The sequence below is a fragment of the Lithobates pipiens genome, unplaced genomic scaffold (assembly GCF_037356315.1).
Source record: "Lithobates pipiens isolate NorthernLeopardFrog02 unplaced genomic scaffold, aLitPip1_a1.2 Scaffold_13, whole genome shotgun sequence".
Taxonomy (NCBI): domain Eukaryota; kingdom Metazoa; phylum Chordata; class Amphibia; order Anura; family Ranidae; genus Lithobates; species Lithobates pipiens.
The window spans coordinates 153115137-153135992 of record NW_027507718.1 but is presented as its reverse complement, the minus strand read 5'-3'; the positions used below and the strand labels follow the sequence as shown (position 1 = coordinate 153135992).

Here is a 20856-nt window from a genome sequence, read left to right as displayed (position 1 = left end):
AGTTATTCCTGATCAGTAGGCCCAGGGTTGAAGCGTTCTGTTTTACAGTTGACGCTCTGAAAAATTCTATTCTTCTGGCTTCATGGCTCGTACTAAGGCTGGTACATGTGCATAGAATCCTATGGTTGAAAGATGGTCAGCCGAAGCGCCCAAAAAAAAGTTCTTGGCCAGTTTCCCTTTTTATGATCGGTTATCGGAGACAATCTGGATAAGTATATCCAAAGAATTTCTAATGTGAAAAGTTCCCTTTTTTCCGGTTTAGAAGTTTAAGTATTTTTCTTTTAAATGTGCTTCTTCAGTGCCAGGGGCATCTGCCTCCAGGCAGTCACGACAGCCTCTACCATCAGGATTCAAGAGGTAAACCTCAGGGTCAGTTCCAGGGTCAAAAGAGGACCTGGGTGAGGTAACCCACAAAACAAAACACTAAAGCCTTATTAAAGGGTGCCCCTGCTCGCTCGAGTATGGGGGGAAGCTTCTACATCTTTTAAGGGTCTGGCAGGAACAATGTCAGAGTTCCTGTCTCCTTGTTTTCTCAGATCAAAAGATTCCCAGAGATCCAGTGAAATGAAGTCTTTTTCTAGCTTTGGATCATCTCTTGTCTCAGAGTGATATCAGTGATCCCCTTGGTAGAGCAGGGATTAGGGGTTTTTCAAACCTTTTTTTCACGGTTCCAAAACCGTACGGGGATGTCAGACCCATTTTAAATCTCAAAGATCTAAACCAGGTTTGAATATCCATTCTTTTTCGCATGGAGTCAATTCGATCAGTAGTCTCCGTCCTACAAGGGGGAGAACTTCTGGCGTTTCAGTTTGTAGCTATGCCTTTCGGTCTAGCTACTCCATCGCAAGTGTTTACAAAGGTCCTGGCTACTCCTTTAGCCATGATAAAGGCTCAAGGTATAATAATACTAGCCTATTTAGATGTTCTCTTATAGATCAATCTGTTAGGCTGCTTAATCCAAACTTTAGTCACCGCAGTTGGCTACCTGGAATACCTAGGTTGAATTGTCAGACTAGAAAAATCCTCCTTAAATCCATCAAGGAGATCGCAGTACTTGATCATTGATACAGCTCAAGAGGATGTGTTTTTTTTTTTCCCCAGGAAAGGGTCAGCTCCATAAGAGAACTGATTAAGTTACTCAAGTCAAAGAAGAATCCTTCTATTCAGCTTTGCATGAATTTGTTGGGAAAGATGGTGGCTTCTTTCGAGGCCATTCCTTATGCAGACAGCATTGAAATCTACTGTTTCTAAATGGATTCGTCAAGTGATTGTTCAAACTATTGGTTTTAAGATGAAAGTTCCTCCTTTTCATATTTTATTTTCATAAGAGCATCTATTTTTCTCAAGTCGTCTTCCAGGATGGCACCCTGAGAGATGACTGGTCCACCTGACAGGAAACACAATCAAAGAGGTTAAAAGCCCCCGCCCCTCCGTGTGCTCCTCAGTTTTGAGTGTTTCACCACAGCGAAACCGTCTGTTATTTTTTCCTAGACCCGAAGCCTGGGGCTGGTGGTCTCCCCCTGGGAGCCGGACCAAATGCCTGGGAAGCCTCTGGGCCCGGCAGGATGTTCTCATCCTTCTTGGGGGGTTCCCCTATATTTTCCTCAGGGGGGCAGCAGAAACTGGAAGAGCCCCCTGAGCGCTGAAGGACCCTGGGTACAGTGGTGTACCCAGAACTTCAGGGGCCAATTTTCCTCTCCTCTCCTTACCTGTGCGGTGGCCGTGCAGAAAAGGAGCCTGGTGTCCCTTTTGGCTCGGGGTATCTCTCTGAAGACTCCAGGTCTAGCAATCCAGAGGGTCCTTTGTGCAGCTGGAGGCAGTATCTCCCCTTTGCAGCAGTGGTGCTCAGCTTTCTGGGGAGGTTTGGCACCATCTTCCTGGAGCTTGGTGGAGGAATGACATCACTTCCTCCACAGAACAGGAAGTGAGCTCAGAGTTCGGGTCATTTCCTGTCTACAGCAAAATGGTGGCAGTATCAGCATGGAGGTAACCACAGCCTCAGCCTCACAGCTGATTTGCCAAATCGGGGACATAAATCCAGGAGGAGCAGGCACCCACTTCTCCCACAGACCGGCTGCCTTCGCCTGTGTTAGCTGTCTGAAGAAGCTCACTGGCGCCAGCGGCATGGAACGTGAGGAAAGACCCGCAGGGTCCATGGCCATAGATGAGACCACGGGATGAGTCTGACCGGCCACCGGAGGTTTAGATGGGGGAGGGTACCCCAACTCTTCTCCTCTGGGTTGTACAGTGCTGTATTGCCTGTATGTTTTTGTTTCAGGGGACGATGCCAGCCGTCCCGTGAAATCTTCCACCCGCTCTAAGCGTTTTGGAAACTGTAATGCTAGATTACACCCAAATCATCCTAAACCCTTCTGCTTTAAATGTATACAGAAGCTGACAGGGAAGGAAACATCTCAGATAATGGAGAAGTTTCTCACAGTACAAACTGAGATGCTGTCCACTCTGAAAGCCTTTCAGTCCTCCCTTAAGTCTAGAGATTCAGAGGCTCACACCAGCAAGGACACCTCCTCCCAGGAGGACTCCGCTTCCTCTAGGGGGTCTAGACGGCGGGCAGACAACCCAAGGTATCTCCGGTCTCAGGATTCAGAGGAGGAGGATGAGTCCGAATCCCATGGGCAGGGGGTCTCGGACGAGGGTGTGTTGGACAGCCAGGAGGAGGATGAGGGGGAAGACTCCGGTCTAGCAGGCATATCTTTTCAGCCGACGACATGGAGGGACTACTGAGGGCGGTTTACGCTTCCGAAGAGATTCAGGAGCCCACGGCACAGGTCTCTGCCCAAGACAAAATGTATAGGGGCTTAATTAAACCGCAGACCAGGGTTCTTCTGGTACATCCTGCACTCAAAGATATTATCTTAAGGGAGTGGAAGGATCCGGAGAAGAGGCTCCTAAAGTACAAAACATGGAAGTGTAGATGCCCTTTTACTGAGGAGGATGAGGAGAAGTTTTTCAAGACTCCTAGGCTAGACGCCTCCCTGGCACAAGTTTCTAAACAATCCGATCTTTCCTTTGAAGACACTGGGAACATCAAGGATCAAATGGATCGTAAGGCAGAAACTATTTTACGCAGGGCCTGGGAGGCTATGAGCCCCGCGTTGTCCTCAGCCTGCATCGCTCGAAATGCGGACGTGTGGATCTCTAAGCTGATAGACCACATCTCCCAGACTTCCATGTCTAAGGAGGTCTTAGATTCATTGGAGGTCATAGGCAGCGCTGTTGCATACCTAGCGGATGCGGCCGTGGAGATGGTGCGCACAACCGCACCATCCGGTGCCTTACTATACTTGGCTCGGCGAGCCCTATGGGTTAAAACTTGGGACGGGGGTGACTCATCTAAGACCCATCTATGTGGCCTCCCTTTTGAGGGTTCCCTCCTTTTTGGAACTGGCCTAGACCTTGCTGGGTCGACCGACAAGGGGAAGAAATTCCCTACTATACCGAGGAGGCATAGGAAGAGGTTTTTTTCGTGGCCCCCAGGCAAATAACCGCTTCTGGGAGAAAAAGGTCTCCCCTAATAGATGTTGGGGGGCTGGGAAGGACAAGCAGAAGTTGGGCATTCTCTTTTCCAGCCAGAAGTCGGGCGACAAGACCCCCAAATGACATTCCAGTGGGGGGAAGAGTTTCCCACTTTGTCCCTCAGTGGGAAAGGGTCACTCAGGGCCCCCATATTCTACAGATCATAAGAGGGTTACAGATTAGAATTTCTTTCCCCTCCTCCCACCAAATTTCTCTTGACCCACCTTCCCATGGATCCCGGCAAGGCAGCAGGAATCCTACAGAATATAGAAGAACTGGCCAGGCAGGAGGTCATAGTGCCTGTTCCAGAGGGCCAGCTGGGTCAGGGGTTCTACTCCCACATATTTGTGGTACCAAAGCCCTCAGGAAGATATCGCCTCATCATAAATCTAAGGCACCTCAATGTCTTCCTGCAGTACAAGAAGTTCCGCATGGAGAGTGTTTATTCTCTCAGGAGACACCTCCTCAGGGAAGTGTTCATGGTAACCTTGGATTTAAAGGACGCCTACCTTCACGTCCCTATATTTCAGAACCATCAGGTCTTCCTAAGATTTGCAATTGCCTCTCCAGAGGGATTTCAGCATTGGCAGTTTGCGGCCCTCCCCTTCGGGCTGGCATCCAGTCGAAGGGTTTTTACGAAGAAAAGTAGTGAAGTAGTAGTAGAAGTAGTGGCCTTGAGACATCTCCAGGAAGTAGCGCTGATTCCCTATTTAGACGACATTCTGATGGGGGGTTGTGCATGGGGGCGTGGTGACCCAAGGCCAGCTCTTGGTCGTGTCCTTGGAGTCCTCCATTGCCATCGCTACCCAATGCTTTGCTTCCGCGTGGCAGTGCCAGTCCACTATCCTGGTGAGGTGGACCGCCCTGTAGTAGGCTTTCACATCTGGAAGTCCAACCCCAACCCTACTTTTCGCCAGGTGTAGGAGTTACCGTCTAATGCGGGTACTTGCATTGAGACCAGACAAACGCACGGGACATGGAGTCAATTAGTTTGAAAAATGCTAGTGGTAAGATGATAGGAAATGCCTGCATCAGATACAGCACCTTCGGTAGTGAGGTCATTTTAAGAGCGTTGCAGCGGCCAAACCACATCAACGTAAGTGTGTGTCAATGGAGGAGATTCTTCTTTAGACAGAGAAGCAACAGTGCAAAGTTTGCCGAATATAGGTGAGCAGGATCAGGGGTGATGTCTACTCCCAGATATCGGATGCGGCCAGTTGCCCATCTCAGCGGGAAGGCCGATCGCAAACATTGAACCACGTCTTCACTTAGTTATGTTGAGGATGGAGGATTTAGTTAAATTGATTTGAAAGAGAGATAGTGCCCCGTATTCCTGTAGGGATTGAAGCAGATTGGAGAGGGAGGTATGTGGTTCTGTAAGGAAGACGATCAGGTCGTCCGCAAATGCAGCCCACCTACTTAATGGGGCCCGGAGAGTTTTGGATAGCCAATAATGCTCGCATCCGCCCTAATTCTGCTTAAGAGTGGCTCCAGTAATATGAAGATCAGGGAGGACAGAGCAGCCCTGCCGTGTGCCATTGCAAATATTAAACAAGTCGGACCTTGTCTTGTTTACTTTGACTGCTGTGGTGGGGTGTGAGGAACAGTATCCACCTCATGGATGATTGGAGGCCAATATGTTCCAACATGGCTCGAATAAAGGACCAATCGACGCGGTCAAAGGCTTCTCTGTGGCGGTAGACAGCAGAAGTGCTCGTTTAGAGGTCCGGGCCACGTGAATCCGATTCGCCATTCTGACTGTGTTGTCCCGTGGTTCTTGCAATGGCACAAGGCCCGTCTGATCTCTGTGGGTGAGATTTGGAATATGGGGAGGTAGCCTGTTTGCCAGAATTTTGGCAAAGAGTTTCAAGTCCGTATTGAGAAGTGCAATGGGGCGATAACTCCCACAATGGAGATCTTTCCCCTCTTTTGGAATGAGGGATATATAGGCCCTCAAGGAGTCTACCGGGAAGGAATTGCCCTCCGTAATGGAATTGAGGGCGGAGACCAAGGGACGTGACAGCGTGTCAAGGTTTTATAATATGCTAGGGTTAGGCCGTCGGGACCAGGGGCCTTTCTTGCTTTCAAGGCGGCTAAGGCAGCTCCCAGTTCTGCGGTTGTAGTTCAGCTCCTGCCGTACAGCACTGGGGAGCGATGGTATACCTGAGGCAGCTACATATGACTGGCGATTTGAACCACCTTCAGCCGGGGGACAGCAGGAGGGGGCTTGTCCAGGTTGTAAAGACCTTCATAGAAAGAGCGTAACTCCGTTGCTATGTCTGATGAAGTGTTGAGCTTTTGTCCTGTGGAAGCCAGGATATGAGAGATGCATGTTTTTGTGCATGGGCCTCGCAGGGCCCTAGCCAACAGTGATCCAGGTTTGTTTGAAAATTCATACATGGTGCGACGCGCCCAAGCCAGTTTCTGCTTCGTTTCATGGAATAAAAGTATACAAAGTTGCTCACAAGCTTTTAGAAGGTCCTGAAAAGTCGCTTGAGCAAGACTCACCTTGTGCGAACACTCCAGGCTGCTAATCAGTCCCAGGAGTTCTTCCATGCATCGAGTTCTCTCCCGTTTAAGGCGGGCTCCTATTTTGATCAACGTGCCCCTGACAACCGCCTTGTGGGCTTCCCAGACCACCAAGGGGTTGGCGACAGACTCCCCGTTGATGAAGTACTCAAGGTGTTCAGTATCTCCCCGCGAGTTTCCTCGGATTGAAAAAGAGCGTCGTTCAATCTCCAGGACATGGGGGACCAGGTCTCTGGTCCCATCTGTAGTGTCATGTGAACTGGAGCGTATTCAGAGAATATGACATCGATGGAGGTAGACACCACTCTAGGTAGGTCTTTGTGTGACAGCAGCAGATAATCTAACTGTGAATAAGTGTGGTGTACCTGGGAGAAGGTGTAGTCCCGGTCTTGCACATGGAGCAGTCGCCAGGGGAGATCAGCCTTCAGGCGCCTCAGGTGCGATTAAGATAAATGGGAGACCCCACGCAAGACCAAGGGACGGGTCCATAGGTCTCTGCCGAAAATTAACACCCCCTCCAGAAATTCCAAGAGCTTGGGGAGAAGTTTCCGCAACAATTGAGTGGTCTGCGTTGGGGAAGTAGACATTGGTGGAAGTAACCCGACACATCAAACACCCTCCCCTTCAAAAAGATAAAACAGTCCTGTGCATTCGTCCGCTGCGCCTTGAACACCCATGGTACTGATTTGGCCAGCAGAATGCTTACCCCTTTCAACTTTGAGATCGGGGGAGATATGGTACACCGTCAAAGGTTCCATTGGTCAGTTTCAGTGTGCTTTTAGCACGGAAATGCGTTTCCTATAGGAACGCCACTTGAGTTTTGCCCCTGCGCATATCAGTCAAGAGCTGCGAGCGCTTTTCCGGCTTGTTCAGGCCACGTGCATTGAGGGAAGTGATCTTGAGGAGGCCCATTATGTCCTCTGGCTTGGGACTGACCACCAATGGTTGTGTATAGAAGGTCTTAATCAGAGAGTTTCCTCCAGGCAGAGGGCGATGGCACAAGAGAAAACAGAGAAAGGGAGAGGAAGTGCAGTATAAGAGGGGAGAAGGGGGAAAGCGAGAGGGTGGGAGTCAGGGAGGAGGAGGGAGGGGAGAAGGGGGGGTGCAGAGGGGTTAGGAGAAGAAATAGAGGGAGGGTACAGTTCCTGTTGCAGGCAGGAGCCCGCCCTAATTGCTGGTTGGAGCGCTAGGATCTGCTTGGGTTGAGCAGCAATAGATCAATTGGTAAAGAAAACGGTACCAATGGAGAGGCATTGAACAGATCCCCAGATAAGGGGTAAGTTGGTGTCGCGCAGTTCTCGTTCAGAATTATTATTCAAAGAAATCTATTCCTTATCTGCCTGGCTCGAGGAAGAGGTCTCAGATAATAAACAGACTAGACGTCAAATAAAATATATACAATCCTCTATTGATGCCTGTAAGTTAGTGCTGAAAAACTTACATAAGTATTTTAGGAGCCACTGGTTAAAGTGCAGATATATTCACATATGATTCTAAAACCAGCAATAAGTTAAAATAAAAAAGTGCAAAGTGCCAAAAAAATAAATATAAATATCATAGTGCAAAGTGTCACATAAAAAAAATTAATAAACACACTACAGAGATGACTAAACCATATAATAAAATCAAGAAAAATAATAGTGGTTCTTTTTCAGAAAGTATATACGCTTGATATGCAGTTTTAAACCTAATAGATGAATGTGATAAATAACACCAAAGAATATAGGTAAACACACTGCAGAGATGACTGCGGCATGCGTTGCATAAATTTCTTCAAATTTGATAAATGTGTGTCAATATATAAATACTCAATTTGACCCTTAAGCATACAAAGGTCAATAAAACCAGAAAGTGCTATGTGCTTCTTTGATAAGTGCAAATGAATAAAGATAGAGTGAATTCGATTGCAATAGGACAAGGAAGGCTATGGAAATGAAATCGCTACGCAAAGCCTCTATAAAATAGAAGATCAAAAATAAATATCATCAAAAAATATTCTCAAAATATGGTGTAAAATAAGTAAACGCCCTACAGAGCCTATTTCACACGTGCGTTCAACCACAAAAAATACTCTCAACACTGTGTCCAATAGGGTGTCCAACGTAAAATGAAGTATTTCAAACAGTGAATGTGTATAAAAAAGAATTTTTATATATATATATATATATATATAATGTCTATTTTAAAGTGCCCGTGCTTTTTTTGTAACAGTTTATGTGCATTCCAATTGAGTAACCACTTGCCTGTGTTCTCTCCTCTGTGACCATACACTTGGGTGGGCAATGGCCCCTTACCTTATGGTAAGGAGATGACCGCTTATAAGTGGAGGTCCCTTTTAAGGCTCTTCTCTCCAGGTCCACAACTCCTTTTAATTTCTTATTACTCCAGGGAACCCAGTGGATCAATAAAGAAGGGGTACCATAGTGTAGTATTTTTATGCATATATCCAATTTATTAGCGAAAACTGTACACAGGGTACTCATACAGGGTGCCCTTGTCCCCCCCCCCCCCCACAACAGTCTCACTTATATGAAAAAATAAAAAGGTTCCACAAAAGCCCCCTCAGCGAACAGTAGCCTGCGGGATATGCTGTGAACCGGCAGCAGGGGTTAAAGAGGGCACCCCTTCAGGCAGATACTAGTGATTCCTAAGGTGGTAAAGTCCGGGTGCTAAAAGGATAGTCCAGCAGCAAGCCTTCCATAGTGGCTTACCAGTCCCCATGGCGGAAAGAAAAGTCAGGTTTCCTCCGACATCGGATTGGGACTTGCATTCTTCTGGCTGGGGGAACGTGAGTGGGGCCAGCGGACTCGCTGCAGCCTGGGCAAGGGTGCACAGAGTGCCTCCTGGGATAGCATGGAATTGAACCAATTGGGAACATTCATGGGAGGCTTATTAATAAAGCTGAATAGATCCGGGAGTTGGTCTGGTGAGCAGAGGTGAAACTCGGCACCCCGCCTCCTCGTGATCAAATGAAAGGGATGACTCCAGCGATACGTGGCCTCGGCATCCCAGATCACTTGGAGAAGGGATTGCATGAGCCCCCGCAGGGCCCTCATTTGCCTGGAGATATCGGGGTAAATCCGGATCAGTGCTCAGTCGACGTCGATAGGGCTCTTCTCCCAGGACAGGTGCAGGATCTCCTCTTTTATAGTAAAAAAAAGTGCACCTGCACAGGATTTCTCGCGGAAGGTCTGTAGCTGCAGGGTCCTGCGGTGCTGTGGGGGGGGGGGGGTGCTCTGGGTCATGGGATGTGATGAACCCTGTCCAGCTCCAAATTGGATTCCGGTATCTACTCCAAAATCTGGTTTAGGATGGCCACCACCGTGGTGCAAAGATCGGGCCCCATGGTTGCTTCTGGGATGCCGCGTAGGCGCGCAGATTATTCCATCTGCTCCCATTTTCCCCATCGTCTAGCTTCAGTTGGACTTCCACTAGATGATGGCGGAAGACCCGCTGTTCTGTCTCAAGGGCAGTGATGCGGGTGTCTGCTGTAGAGCTGGAAGACTCCGGACTGTAACCCTCTCCTCCATGACGTCTACTTGCTGGCGTATGTCATGCAGTTCCCTTTTCTTTTATTTTATTTTATTTTTTTTCCCTGTAGGTCCTGCTACATTGTGCCAAGTCTGCCACAATGTTCTGGAGGGAGCCCTCTGCACTGCCATCTAGCCCCCCTGTATTTGCAGAACTAGTCTGTGCGTCTGAGGCCGGAATGGCAGGAGACAGGATGGGAGAAGTCGCTCTGTGCAGACAGGTCGCCGCCCGCAACAGGTGTGTGCCTTTTCTGGAGTGAGCGGCTGCGCTCACAGGTGGAGCTTGCAGTGGCGCCGACTTGGCCGGGGCTGCGGGGTAAGGAATGCTGTGCTGGCGGAGAAAATAGTGCGTGATTTCTGGACCCCTTTGTTCTCCCATGTTCAGCAGATGCTTACGGTCCCCTGGCATGGAGTTTTGGCTCTTTGCCGGTCCGGCGGGGTGTTCTCAGGGTTGACCTGTGCAGAACTCTGAGGTTAGCTTCCTCACGCTTCCATAGCTTGCCCACGCCCCCACTGGTTACATGTTTTGAGTTAGAGGAGGTCTAGGGCAAGAATTACTGCTCTCCCTCTTAAGTTTACGGCGACACCTCACGTGTGGTTTGAACACAGTTTTCATATGTGGGCGGGACTTGCATATGCATTCGCTACTGTGTGCGAGCACACAGGGACATAGGCACTTTACTTTATTTTTTGACACTTTAAAAAAAATAAAACCTTTTTGATCACTTTTATTCCAATTTCAAGGAATGTAAAAATCCCTTGTAATAGGAATATGGCATGATCGGCCCTCTTTACACATGTGTGTACCCATTTTTAAAAATATTAAAGATTTTTTATCTGACGGTATCACAATATGCGGCTCCATTTCTTCCCCACTTGATGTATGTAACATTGGGAAGACGCGCAGTGTGTACCTGCCGCTATATCTCAGTTGGACTTCCGTATAATTCAAATATTAAAGAATCCTGCTCAATCTTTGAAAGTATATTGAAGCTCTGAAGTGTCACGTCCTGGGGTGTGATTATACCATTCAGCCTTATACGACTCAGTGGGCATATGCCTAGTTGGGTCCATTACTTCCGGGAAGCCTTTTTCCATTAGGTGGTGGATATCTTCAGGCAACTCACACTGTCACTTTGAATATTCACAGCACTCTTTAGATTTTTTCAGGGGTGCCTACAGCTACATTGTTTTTGAAATAAGATCTATCATAACAAGCCTAATGTCAACACGGAGCTCCCAGAGCAGACCACCAAACCATCTCTGGCAGATGTCCACTATACTCCAGCTAGACAGTATATGGCAGTGAGGAATCTTGCTCTCCTGCACTGCTGCAACGACATTCTCCATAAACAGACCTGATCAGAGAAGAAAATGGAAAGAACAGGGAGGGAGCCCCTGTAGGAGAGGATAGCTAGGATGATCAGGAGATAATAAAGATGCCTGCCAGTGTCCTGATCAGCACAGATCAGTGTGCAGTGAAGGAAGCTGGTCTTCCCCTCCTGCTGTCATGTCATAACCTGTCCTCCCAGCACAATGTCACCATGCCATCCAGTATGATCAGATCCCCCCCCCCCCATCTAGTACACAAGCAGCTGCTGCGATCATACTGCAGCAGTGGGAGTGTTAAAGGCGCAGAGCTCTGTGCCTCAGGACACTGAGGAAGCGCCAATAGAGCTGCTTGTTTACAATCACGTCATGCTTCCCATAGCACCTGTGTGCCCGGTGCTCCGTACACACATAAAGGGCCTTTTTTATATATTTTTTGATGGTGCCCCCTTTTGATGGACCGCCACTGGCCCAGAGTATTTACAAAGGTAATAGCAGAAGCATTAGTCATTCTGGGCCTCAAGGGTGTGTTGGTTGTAGCATATTTGGATGACATATTACTGTTTACTGGGACAGCAGATCAGCTAGAGCAGGATCTGAGGCAAGCACCGGAGTACTTGGAGATCCTGGGGTGGCTCCTGAATGCAAAAAAATTGAATCTGATTCTGGGCCAGAGGGTTACTTTTCTGGGCGATAATCAGGGCTCGACAAAGCTAAAGGTGTTTTTGTCACAGGAGAAGATCGATGAGATAGACTGGGCAGTCAAGCTGTTGCTGGGGAATCGGCGTGTCCATAAGGGAAGTTATGTCAGTCCTAGGCCTGCTGACGTCCTCCATTCCAGCTGTTCAGTGGGCAGGACTACATTTCCAGGCGTTGCAGCTTTTCATCCTAGGGATTTGGGACCACCATCAGTCATTAAACTCGAGGGTCCAGTTTTTGACCCAGAGGAAAAGGACCCTTTGGTGTTGGAGGTGATTGACAAACCTTTCTCGGGGTCTTCTGTGGGTGTTCCCTGGTCACTAAGACAGTAACAGATGCAAGTGCCCGGGTTAGGGGGAAGCACCTGGTATTGGCATTTAGTTTAAGGGTCTAGGCAAAACAAAGAGGCACAAAGTTCCTCAAACTGGGGGAGAGTTTCAAAGGAGCTGCCGGGGCAGTATGTGCAGGTCCTTTTGGACAGCTTCTTGGCGGTGGCTTACATCATCCCCTTGCGGATGGTGTAAGCCACTGACACCTGGAGGAAAACTCTCTGGTTATCACTGGAGATTCTCAAATGGGCAGAGAACAACGCTGCATTCATCTTGGCAGTTCACCTGAAGGGGAAGCTGAACCAGGTGGCAGAATTTCTCAGTCAGGAGCAATTGAGGAGGGCATCTGATTGGGTCCTCAATTAGGGCATACACAAAGGTGAAGTTCCCTTTTACATCGATTTGGTTCAAGGGGAAACGCCGCCATTTTTTTCCCCCCAAGCCAAAAATGCTGTCACTACTCCAGCGCTGATTTGCTGAGCTGCTACATGGTCCAGTTTCACTTTTAAGCACTGCAGACCGGACTTAATTTTGTCAGAAAAACAGGCTTTCAGATGCAAAGTTCTGCAGGCTGTAGTCCCACCCTAGGGGGTAAGTGCTTTTTTGGGAAAACCAAAGTTACATTTACCAGTAATGTCTTTTACAGAAGTCTTTCTGTACATCACCAATTCCCCACCCTGGTTATAATCTACAGATTTAACATTGAATGGGGTGTTTTTTCTTTTGTTTGGTCTCCCCAGTGGTCTGGAGGTACTTTTTGTGAACTGAGGTGCCGACGGGGAGGCTGCTTTTTGAAAAGAATGAAGGGAGTGTTTCCTGATTGGGGGAGGAGCCTAGGGGTCTCATGCGTGCTATCCTGAAAGATTCCTGGAAAAGACTTTACTGGTTAAAGTTGGTGTTTTTTTTGTTTTTTTTGCGGCTTCTACAAGCACACACAGTTCAAAAATAGCATCCTAACTGTTGAATGTTAATGGGATCTTTGCTGTCCTAATACAGAGTTTCTCACCCTTTTGTGATCAATTTATGGGAATACGAAAAGAAAAAGGGCATGATCCCAGATTTGAGTATAGTTGAAATTCTACAACAATGGCTTCCTTCTACAAGAATTCTCTTCCGATGTTCATTCGTGTACACTACTTGAATATACGGGTATAGCTGCTACCAATAGGGAGTTTGACCCTATGCAAAGCAAAAAGGCAAAGCCTTTCTACAGCCCTTGTTATCCAATGCACATGCAACATTGGCTCATTTTAGGGCAGGCTCAACCTTTTGAAGGGCGACTTTTTTGTTAATCGGTCGTAGGCCACAATGAAAATGGCTTAGAATTTAGATCTTTTTTATTTTGAATAGCACGATCATCTATGAATCACGAATCATTCTATTGATTTTTAGAAGATTTACAAAAACAGAGCCTTGGGACATTCCCCGGCTCAAAAAGTACCATGTAAAATGGTACATAACAGGTTAACAGCCTAAAAAAAAAGTGCTGTAAGCAAAAAATAGAAAATAAAAGAAACTACAAGAAATAAACAATAGAACATCACTGCTTGGCCACTCTTCTTTGATACAGGTGAGGTTCCCAAGAGGGAACTCCGGTACTAGACCCTAGGGTACTAACTAGCGCGATAATTTTTAAAAACAATCAGAATCCTTATTTTCCATAGGACCAATTCACAACACAGGATATAATAGAAGTCTATGGTTTGGTGCAGCTAACCCAGAGGAAAAAATAAAAATTGCCCTCTTTTTTTGATATATTATATGTTTAGCACTTTTCCTTTGTCTTTTGAAGATAGCGCAGCATTATTTACTGTGAATAACCCACAGGAAAGCCACAGGTATACTGCTCTGTAGCTGCAAATCAGCGTGAATGCAGCCTAATTGTTGTTAACCCATTTATAGGTGCTAATATGTTCATTGCAAAAGTGCAGTGTATATTTAATATGCTGACCTTATTTTCCTCTTCCAGCTTCTGCTGGCATCGCTCTCTAGGCTGCTAGAAAAGTCCCAGGTGAAGTGTGCTTGGTATCACTCTGCCTGGGACAGGAGCTGGTACTACAGAGGAAGCATCGGCTATGCAGCTCCTGCTTCCTCTGTGGCTTGCACCAGTTTGACATAGTGGGTAAGCATTCCGTTGATTGCGATCTGGTCTTTCCGACCACCATCCCAGAACATGAGCATACGCTTCCCTTGTTTGAGGTCAAACGTTTTCAGAAGGCTCTGTGGGCCACAGATTGAGCATCGCTTGGTTTAGGGCTTCCTTGATTTCTTTTGAATTAATCACCACCCTGATGGTTCCATGCTGGTCAGGAAGAGTCTGACTCTCCATCCTGGTTTGTCTTGTCACAGATACCCCGAAGTAGCTCTCAACTTGACCCAATCACCTGAGCCAAGGCAGAGGAGCATGCATACTTAGTTCATGGCTTTGAAGTCCAGGTATTTAAAAAGAGCACCCAGGGCTGATTCACACTGCAGTGGATCAGATCTGCAGGGTTGCAATGTGTTCTAACGTCAGTACTTTTATGAAGCACTGTAACTGTACGTGGGCTAGGACTAAAAGGTGAACTTAGGCCGGAACGGGACATGGCAAGTAATACCAATAGGTATTTATTGGGAATATCTCTTGGGTGCACTGTAAAGGGCTGTAACAAAAAACATACATTACTCTTGCCCCTAATTTATTTTCCACATAAGCGACATAACAAATCATTGAGTACAGAATCTTATCTGCCCTATGTGTTTGTGCTCATTATTATAGTGGAGTGATGTGTTCACTTTTTTTAATAATATGTGAACCCAACATTTCATATTCCTGCATATGACTGCTCTACTATGTACTTGTATTAGAAAGTATCATGTTCTCTTTGTATTGCTTCCTTTGTGTGAAATACCTGGTGTTTCTGCCAGTCCCTCTGCTTTCTTATGAAAAACTGAGCACAGAGTGGTCAGTTTTTTGGTTGTGCTGGAACTCAGCCTGCTCTCCAATGATCGGACTTCTGCTGACATGCCCCCTCTGCACAGCCTGTGAAGACCAGTGGGAAGACAAGTGTATTGCTGTTCCTCCTCCCTGAGCTCCTTAGACCCCTTTCACACTGAGGCACTTTTCAGGTGCTTTTGCTCTAAAAAATAAAAATAAAAAAAGTGCCTGAAAAGCTGCCGAAAACCTATTTCCATTAAAATCAATGAATGCTTTCACACTGGGACGGTGCGCTGGCAAGGCAGTGAAAAACATCCGGAAAGCAGCACCTTTGGCGCATGTTTGAAGCACTAAAAAAATAGCTAAAAAATGCCCCTCTCCATTTACCTGAATATAAAAACACCGCAAAAGCTTTTTAAAAGTGCCTAAAAACTCTTCAAAAGTGCCCTTTTTCATGTCGCATGTCTCAAATAACATTGTGCGTCACTTTTCGTGTGCTTTTTAGGCACTTTTGAAGTGCTTCACATTCATTTCAATTGAGTGAGGTTTTTGAGGTGCTTTAAGCTCTCCAAACATGCCCCAAAGATGCTGCTTGCAGGACTTATTTCACTGCCACGCCAGCGCACTGCCCCAGTGTGAAAGCATCCATTGAAATGAATGGGAAGCAGTTTTCTGGAGCTTTTCAGGCGTTAAGTCTTAGTGTTTTACTGCCAGTTTAGATGTGCCTCAGTGTGGTGGAAGTACCCTTATGCAGCTGTATGTGATAACTGATTTTTTTTTCAAAGGGGGGTGGTACTTTATAGTGTTTTTAGATGTATACAGTACATACATGGTTTGCCTTTAATCTCTACTTGAAACTGAATGGGCTGATTTATAATGTGAGGGTTTACATATACTTTAACCACATGCCGACCGGGCCATAGCCGAAACATGGCTACAGCGCGTTTGGCTTATTCTGGGAGGGTGTCCATGGTCGACCTCCCAGAATCTTGCTCCCACGCACCCCCTGGGGCGTGCACCCAGGAACATCCATGACCGCCGGGTCAAGATGACCCGGCACATCACGGTAAATGGCTGCTGATAGCGGGCATTTACCACGTGATCGCTCTGTCAAATGGAGTGATCACTTGTAAACCAGCATCATGTCATGATGCCGGTTCCTCCCTTCCCTCTCTGTACCGATCATTTTCGTTTACCAGACCAAGCTGTCCAAAAGTAGCAGAGGGTTGAGACAAACAAAAGTAATAAAAAGAACTGTTGTAACTGATTATAAAGTGTTATCTGGAGTTTGGCTTTAATTTGTTAGTCAAGTCCATTTAAATCTGCTAGTACATAATATAGTAAATAAAAAAGTAAACTGATTGGTAAGCTGCAATATATTCCTTTTTTTGTTTTTAGGTTTAATACCAATTTAACAGTGGGAAGAGTTTCAGTAATTTTCAGGCATGACCGTTTTTTCTTTTATTTTTTGAACAAGCTGTTGAAATATTTGTAAAATATATGTACCTATTCTATCCAGATGATGTGTGTAAATTGACGGTATGAATGCAGGATTGTGTGGCCTCCATATAACCTAACTATATAAATTTTTCATCTTAAAATAGGTTCTGTATAATGGATTTACCGGTCGCAAGATCACGTCACAAATTTTTATTGGACCTACTTACTATCAGAGGTTAAAGCACATGGTAGATGATAAGATTCATTCCCGTGCAAGAGGCCCTATTCAGATTTTAAACAGACAGCCAATGGAAGGTAGATCACGGTAGGTATTAAAGTTAAACTGTAGGTGTGTTTGGGGTTGTAATAACGTTTTTAAAAACATTTTTTGTAAGATATGTCTTTTACAAATATTTATTACAGGGAACCATTTTACCTCAGTATTCTCAGAGCACTATGGTGAATGAGTCACTGCTCTGACTTCTCTATATAACATTTCAGCTTAAAATATTGAGCTGTATGTGAACTGTCTCATGCTGCTTACCGTCAGGTGCTTCATTGGCAAAAGCATCACCCTCTTGAAGAAAAAGCATTTCCCACTTTTTTTCACCATATTTAATTACCGCCTTCAACTGACGCATTTATCAAGAGCTGACTGCTTACTGCCTTCATGACTCTCTAGCAGTTTCCAGATCGGTGAAACTGAAACACACCTTGGGAACAGCATCCGGACTTTGCAGGGCTTATCTGGATGGCTTGCTTTGTGCACTGATTCCTGCATGCTCTCCCTGGAACGTGGTGCAACAAGTGTAGTTGGCCACAGAGTGCTATACAGGTCCTGGGTGTGCTCCATTCTTTGACAGCCAGACCCTGAAGACTCCCCCAGAGGGTATGCCCTCCCCGTGATAGGCAAAGCCTGGGCGCAGGATGGGACCAGCAATGTGTACAAGATAAAACTGGGTTACCCTGTTCTTTTACGTAATGGTTTCTAGATCTATAGTATACACTGCATCATTATCCTATAAGTATAATGTGTGCACACACGAGGAGCAGCAACTTGCACTCTGATTTTTTTCCTAACTATATTGTCTCACTATTCGGTGTAAGAGGTTGACCTTCTAAATTTTGCCTTTTTTTTGGGAGGGGGGAGGGGGCTTTTTCCCACCTCAGTCGGTAGTTTTTGTGCCTACTAATGAAGTGACTAGGATTCTTAGCTGCACACTGCCATTTTCTTCCAACAACGCAAGCTGATCATTTGCCACACCACCTGTTTCCCAACTCCAAAAGGAACCGGCCATTGGAACTAGTTTATCTCACACACATTTACAACCATCTTTTCCAGCTATAAACTTGAAAACCTTGCAAGCTACCACTTTCAATCCTAATTTCTTATCGTACATCACGGGACACAGGTCCATAGTAGTTACTATGTGGGTTATAGGCCACCTTCAGACGATGAACGCTGGCACGGCCTAAGACAAAATGTGCACTCCCTATATAACCCCTCTCACTACTGGGAGTACCTCGGTTTTTTCGCCAGTGTCTATGGTGTTGGTCACAAGTAAAGATGTGTTGTGCTAAGCTCCACTGGAGCAATCCTTGCTGGGGCTAGCCATGCAGACCGGATCCATTCAAAGTGTCTTTTTGGCCAAATTGAATGATGCGCGGACCTTGTATCCAAAGAAACTAGGTCTTGCCTGTAACGCTTCTCTTTTTAGAGAGCTGGACCCTGGGATCCAGTACTTTTTGGTAGTGAGGCCATTACGTTTTACTGGCGGAATGCTATTACAAGTCCAGGATTGTGGGTTCCCTGAGGGTCCCTGGCTACTAAAGTTTTAACGGAACCCACCGTGAAGGGTGAAGTTTGGGTCTGTTGGTTTACCACAGAAAACCCTGTGGTGGGAAAGTTAAGTGGAGTTTTCTAAGAATTTTTTCAAATTTTCTTATAAATCTCTCCTTTAAATTTGTAAATGTTGTCATGCTTATGTGATCACCATTGGGGGCTGTATTGAGCACTTAACGTCTCATGCTTCTCAGAGAGCCATGATGTGTCAGGAAGCAGAAGTTCCTCCGGCCAACAGCAAGACCTCTGGTAAGCCTGGAGAGCCTCACCATTCCTTCCTGGGATCCCCATAGGATCAGGAGCAGGGGCTTAGCGTTGCGTTGGCATCCTCCAACGTTCAGTGTAGGAAGGGAGGTTTTAAAAGGCACCTTTTGTGCTGTTTCATGCTGCTGGAGGAATGCAAGAGCAAAGGTGGTATTAAGAGGTTTGGTGACACAGGCATTCCTTTTTGACACATTTACAGAGCATCAGGCTTGGAATTAATAGCAGCAATTGAGCTGGACTATTGCTCAAGCAGTTGCTGCATTTCTTCTAGTAGTACCTCTGCTTTGTGCATATTGGGCTATGAGAGGAAGGGGGGTAAAAAAACTCAAAAAGGGCTTTAGTAAGACTACTACAGTCACACGGCAGCCTGGAACCATCTCAAAAAAGAAGTTGGGATCCTCCCCTGAGAGTGATGTGGCTGGTCAGAGTAAGCAATCAGCAGGGGGCAAGTGTTGCAGCTGCTCTTAACACTGCAGCCCCTATGTATATTACCCAGGAGGTTTTTTCTTCAACCATTTTAAGCTTGGAGCAGAAAATTGATGCTTTATTTGCATTCCAGACTGGGGCTAAGCGTAGCAGGTCCCTGTTCATTGCTCAGGACCCTCATACTGAGGAAAAAGGAGCAAGAGATGATGAATTTCTTTCAAAGGACCAGAGGCTGAAGTCTCCTCTTCCAAAGAACCTGATACGGAGCTATCAGGTTCACAGGAGAGGTTATTGGTACAGTCTCTCACTGGGTTGGTCCGCTCCACATTTTTACTGCCAGCACAGTCAGTCAATGAGCACACTTCTGGTTTGGGTTCACTAAAGCCTCCCCAATCTGATCATTCTTTTTCTATCCATTCATGGCTAAGGAAGCTTATGTATTCTTAATGGGAGCACCCAGATAAACAGATTTTTCCTCCAAAAGGGTTTTTAATACTTTATCCTATGGAGGAAGACGTTTATAAGAAATGGGGAATTCCAGCAATTGACGGTACTATATCCTCTGTAAATAAAAACCTGACTTGTCTAGTTGACAATACTCATATGCTAAAGGATCCAACAGATAAGAAGTTGGCGTTCCTTTTTAAAAACTGTTTCGCTCGCAGGTTCAGTTGTTCAACCTGCACTGGCAGCGATCAGAGTATCTCAGTCCTTAATGGACCAGTTTACAGATGTACTTCGTTATTCCTGATGAGCAGGCCCAGGATTTGGCCAGTATATCGGAGGCATTGTGTTTCACAGTAGATGCTAGAAAGATTCTATTCTCCAGGCCTCATGGCTCATGCTAGGGCTGACACATTTGCATAGAATCCTATGGTTGAAAAATTAGTGAGCCAAATCACCATGCAAAAAGCTCTTGGCCAGATTCCCTTTTCAGGGTGAACAGTTGTTTGGAGATGATCTGGATAAGTATATCCAAAAAATTTCTGACGGGAAAAGTTCCCTTTTTACCGGTTAAGAAGAAGTTTAAGCATTTTACTTTTAAACGTACTTCTCCAGTGCCAGGGGCAGCAACCTCCAGGCAGTCACGACGGCCTCCACCATCAGATTCAAGAGGGTTAGTCCCAGGGCCAAAAGAGGACCTGGGGGAGGAAACCCACAAAACAAAATACTAAGCCTCCTTATGAAGGGATGCCCCCGCTCGCTCGAGTGGGGGGAAGGCTTCTACAGTTTTCAAGGGTCTGGCAGGAACAATGTCAAGACAGATGGTTGGCTTCCTTAATTTCTCTAGGTTAAATAAGGGTCCGTTCACACAGGGGCAACTCCGATCCGACTTCAGGTCGCCCCTAGTCGCCTCAGGTCGGACAACATTTAAAAAGCAATGTAAGTGAATGAGAGCCGTCTTAATGCACACTACTGAAGTCGCTCCGACTTCAGAAAAGGTTCCTGTACTACTTGAATCCGACTTGTAGGCGACCAGTACCCATTGATTTCAATGAAGGTCGCCTCCAAGTCGGATCTCCGTTTATACGGAGGCGACTCTGACAGAATTATCAGCTCTCAAGAGGGCACTCCACGCCAAATTTTATGATAAAAATTTGGCGTGGGTTCCCCCTCCGAGAGCATACCAGGCCCTTAGGTCTGGTATGAATTCCAAGGGGAACTCCCTACGCCGAAAAAACGGCATGGGGGTCCCCCCCAGATTCATACCAGACCCTTATCCGAGCACGCTACAAAAAAAAACACAACACACGAGATAAAATACTTTATTGCACAGCTCCGGGGGTCTTCCGTCTTTGGGGGTCTTCTCGCCGGACTCCTCCGCTATCTTCTTGTAGCTCTTTTACTAGCGGAGGAGTCCGGCTTTCTTCCTCGCCGCCGGCCTCTTCTCCCGACTTCGGGGGTCTTGTCCCCCTCTTCGGTTCTTCTGCCGGGCCACCGCGCCTTCTTATAGCTCTTTTACAGGCGGTGGCCCGGTCTTCTGTCGCCGCCGCCTTCCGTTCTTCTTCTCCA

General features: G+C 46.5%; 1 protein-coding gene across 2 annotated transcripts in view; it reads left to right on the top strand.

The window, feature by feature from the left end:
• POLR2B (RNA polymerase II subunit B) overlaps positions 1 to 20856 on the top strand; it is a 726171-nt gene that overhangs the window by 667340 nt on the left and 37975 nt on the right. For both annotated transcript variants that reach the window (XM_077475735.1, XM_077475736.1), the window contains one exon: positions 16475 to 16635. In XM_077475735.1, the coding sequence (XP_077331861.1) occupies positions 16475 to 16635 (161 nt within the window). The remainder of the gene's footprint in view (positions 1 to 16474; positions 16636 to 20856) is intronic.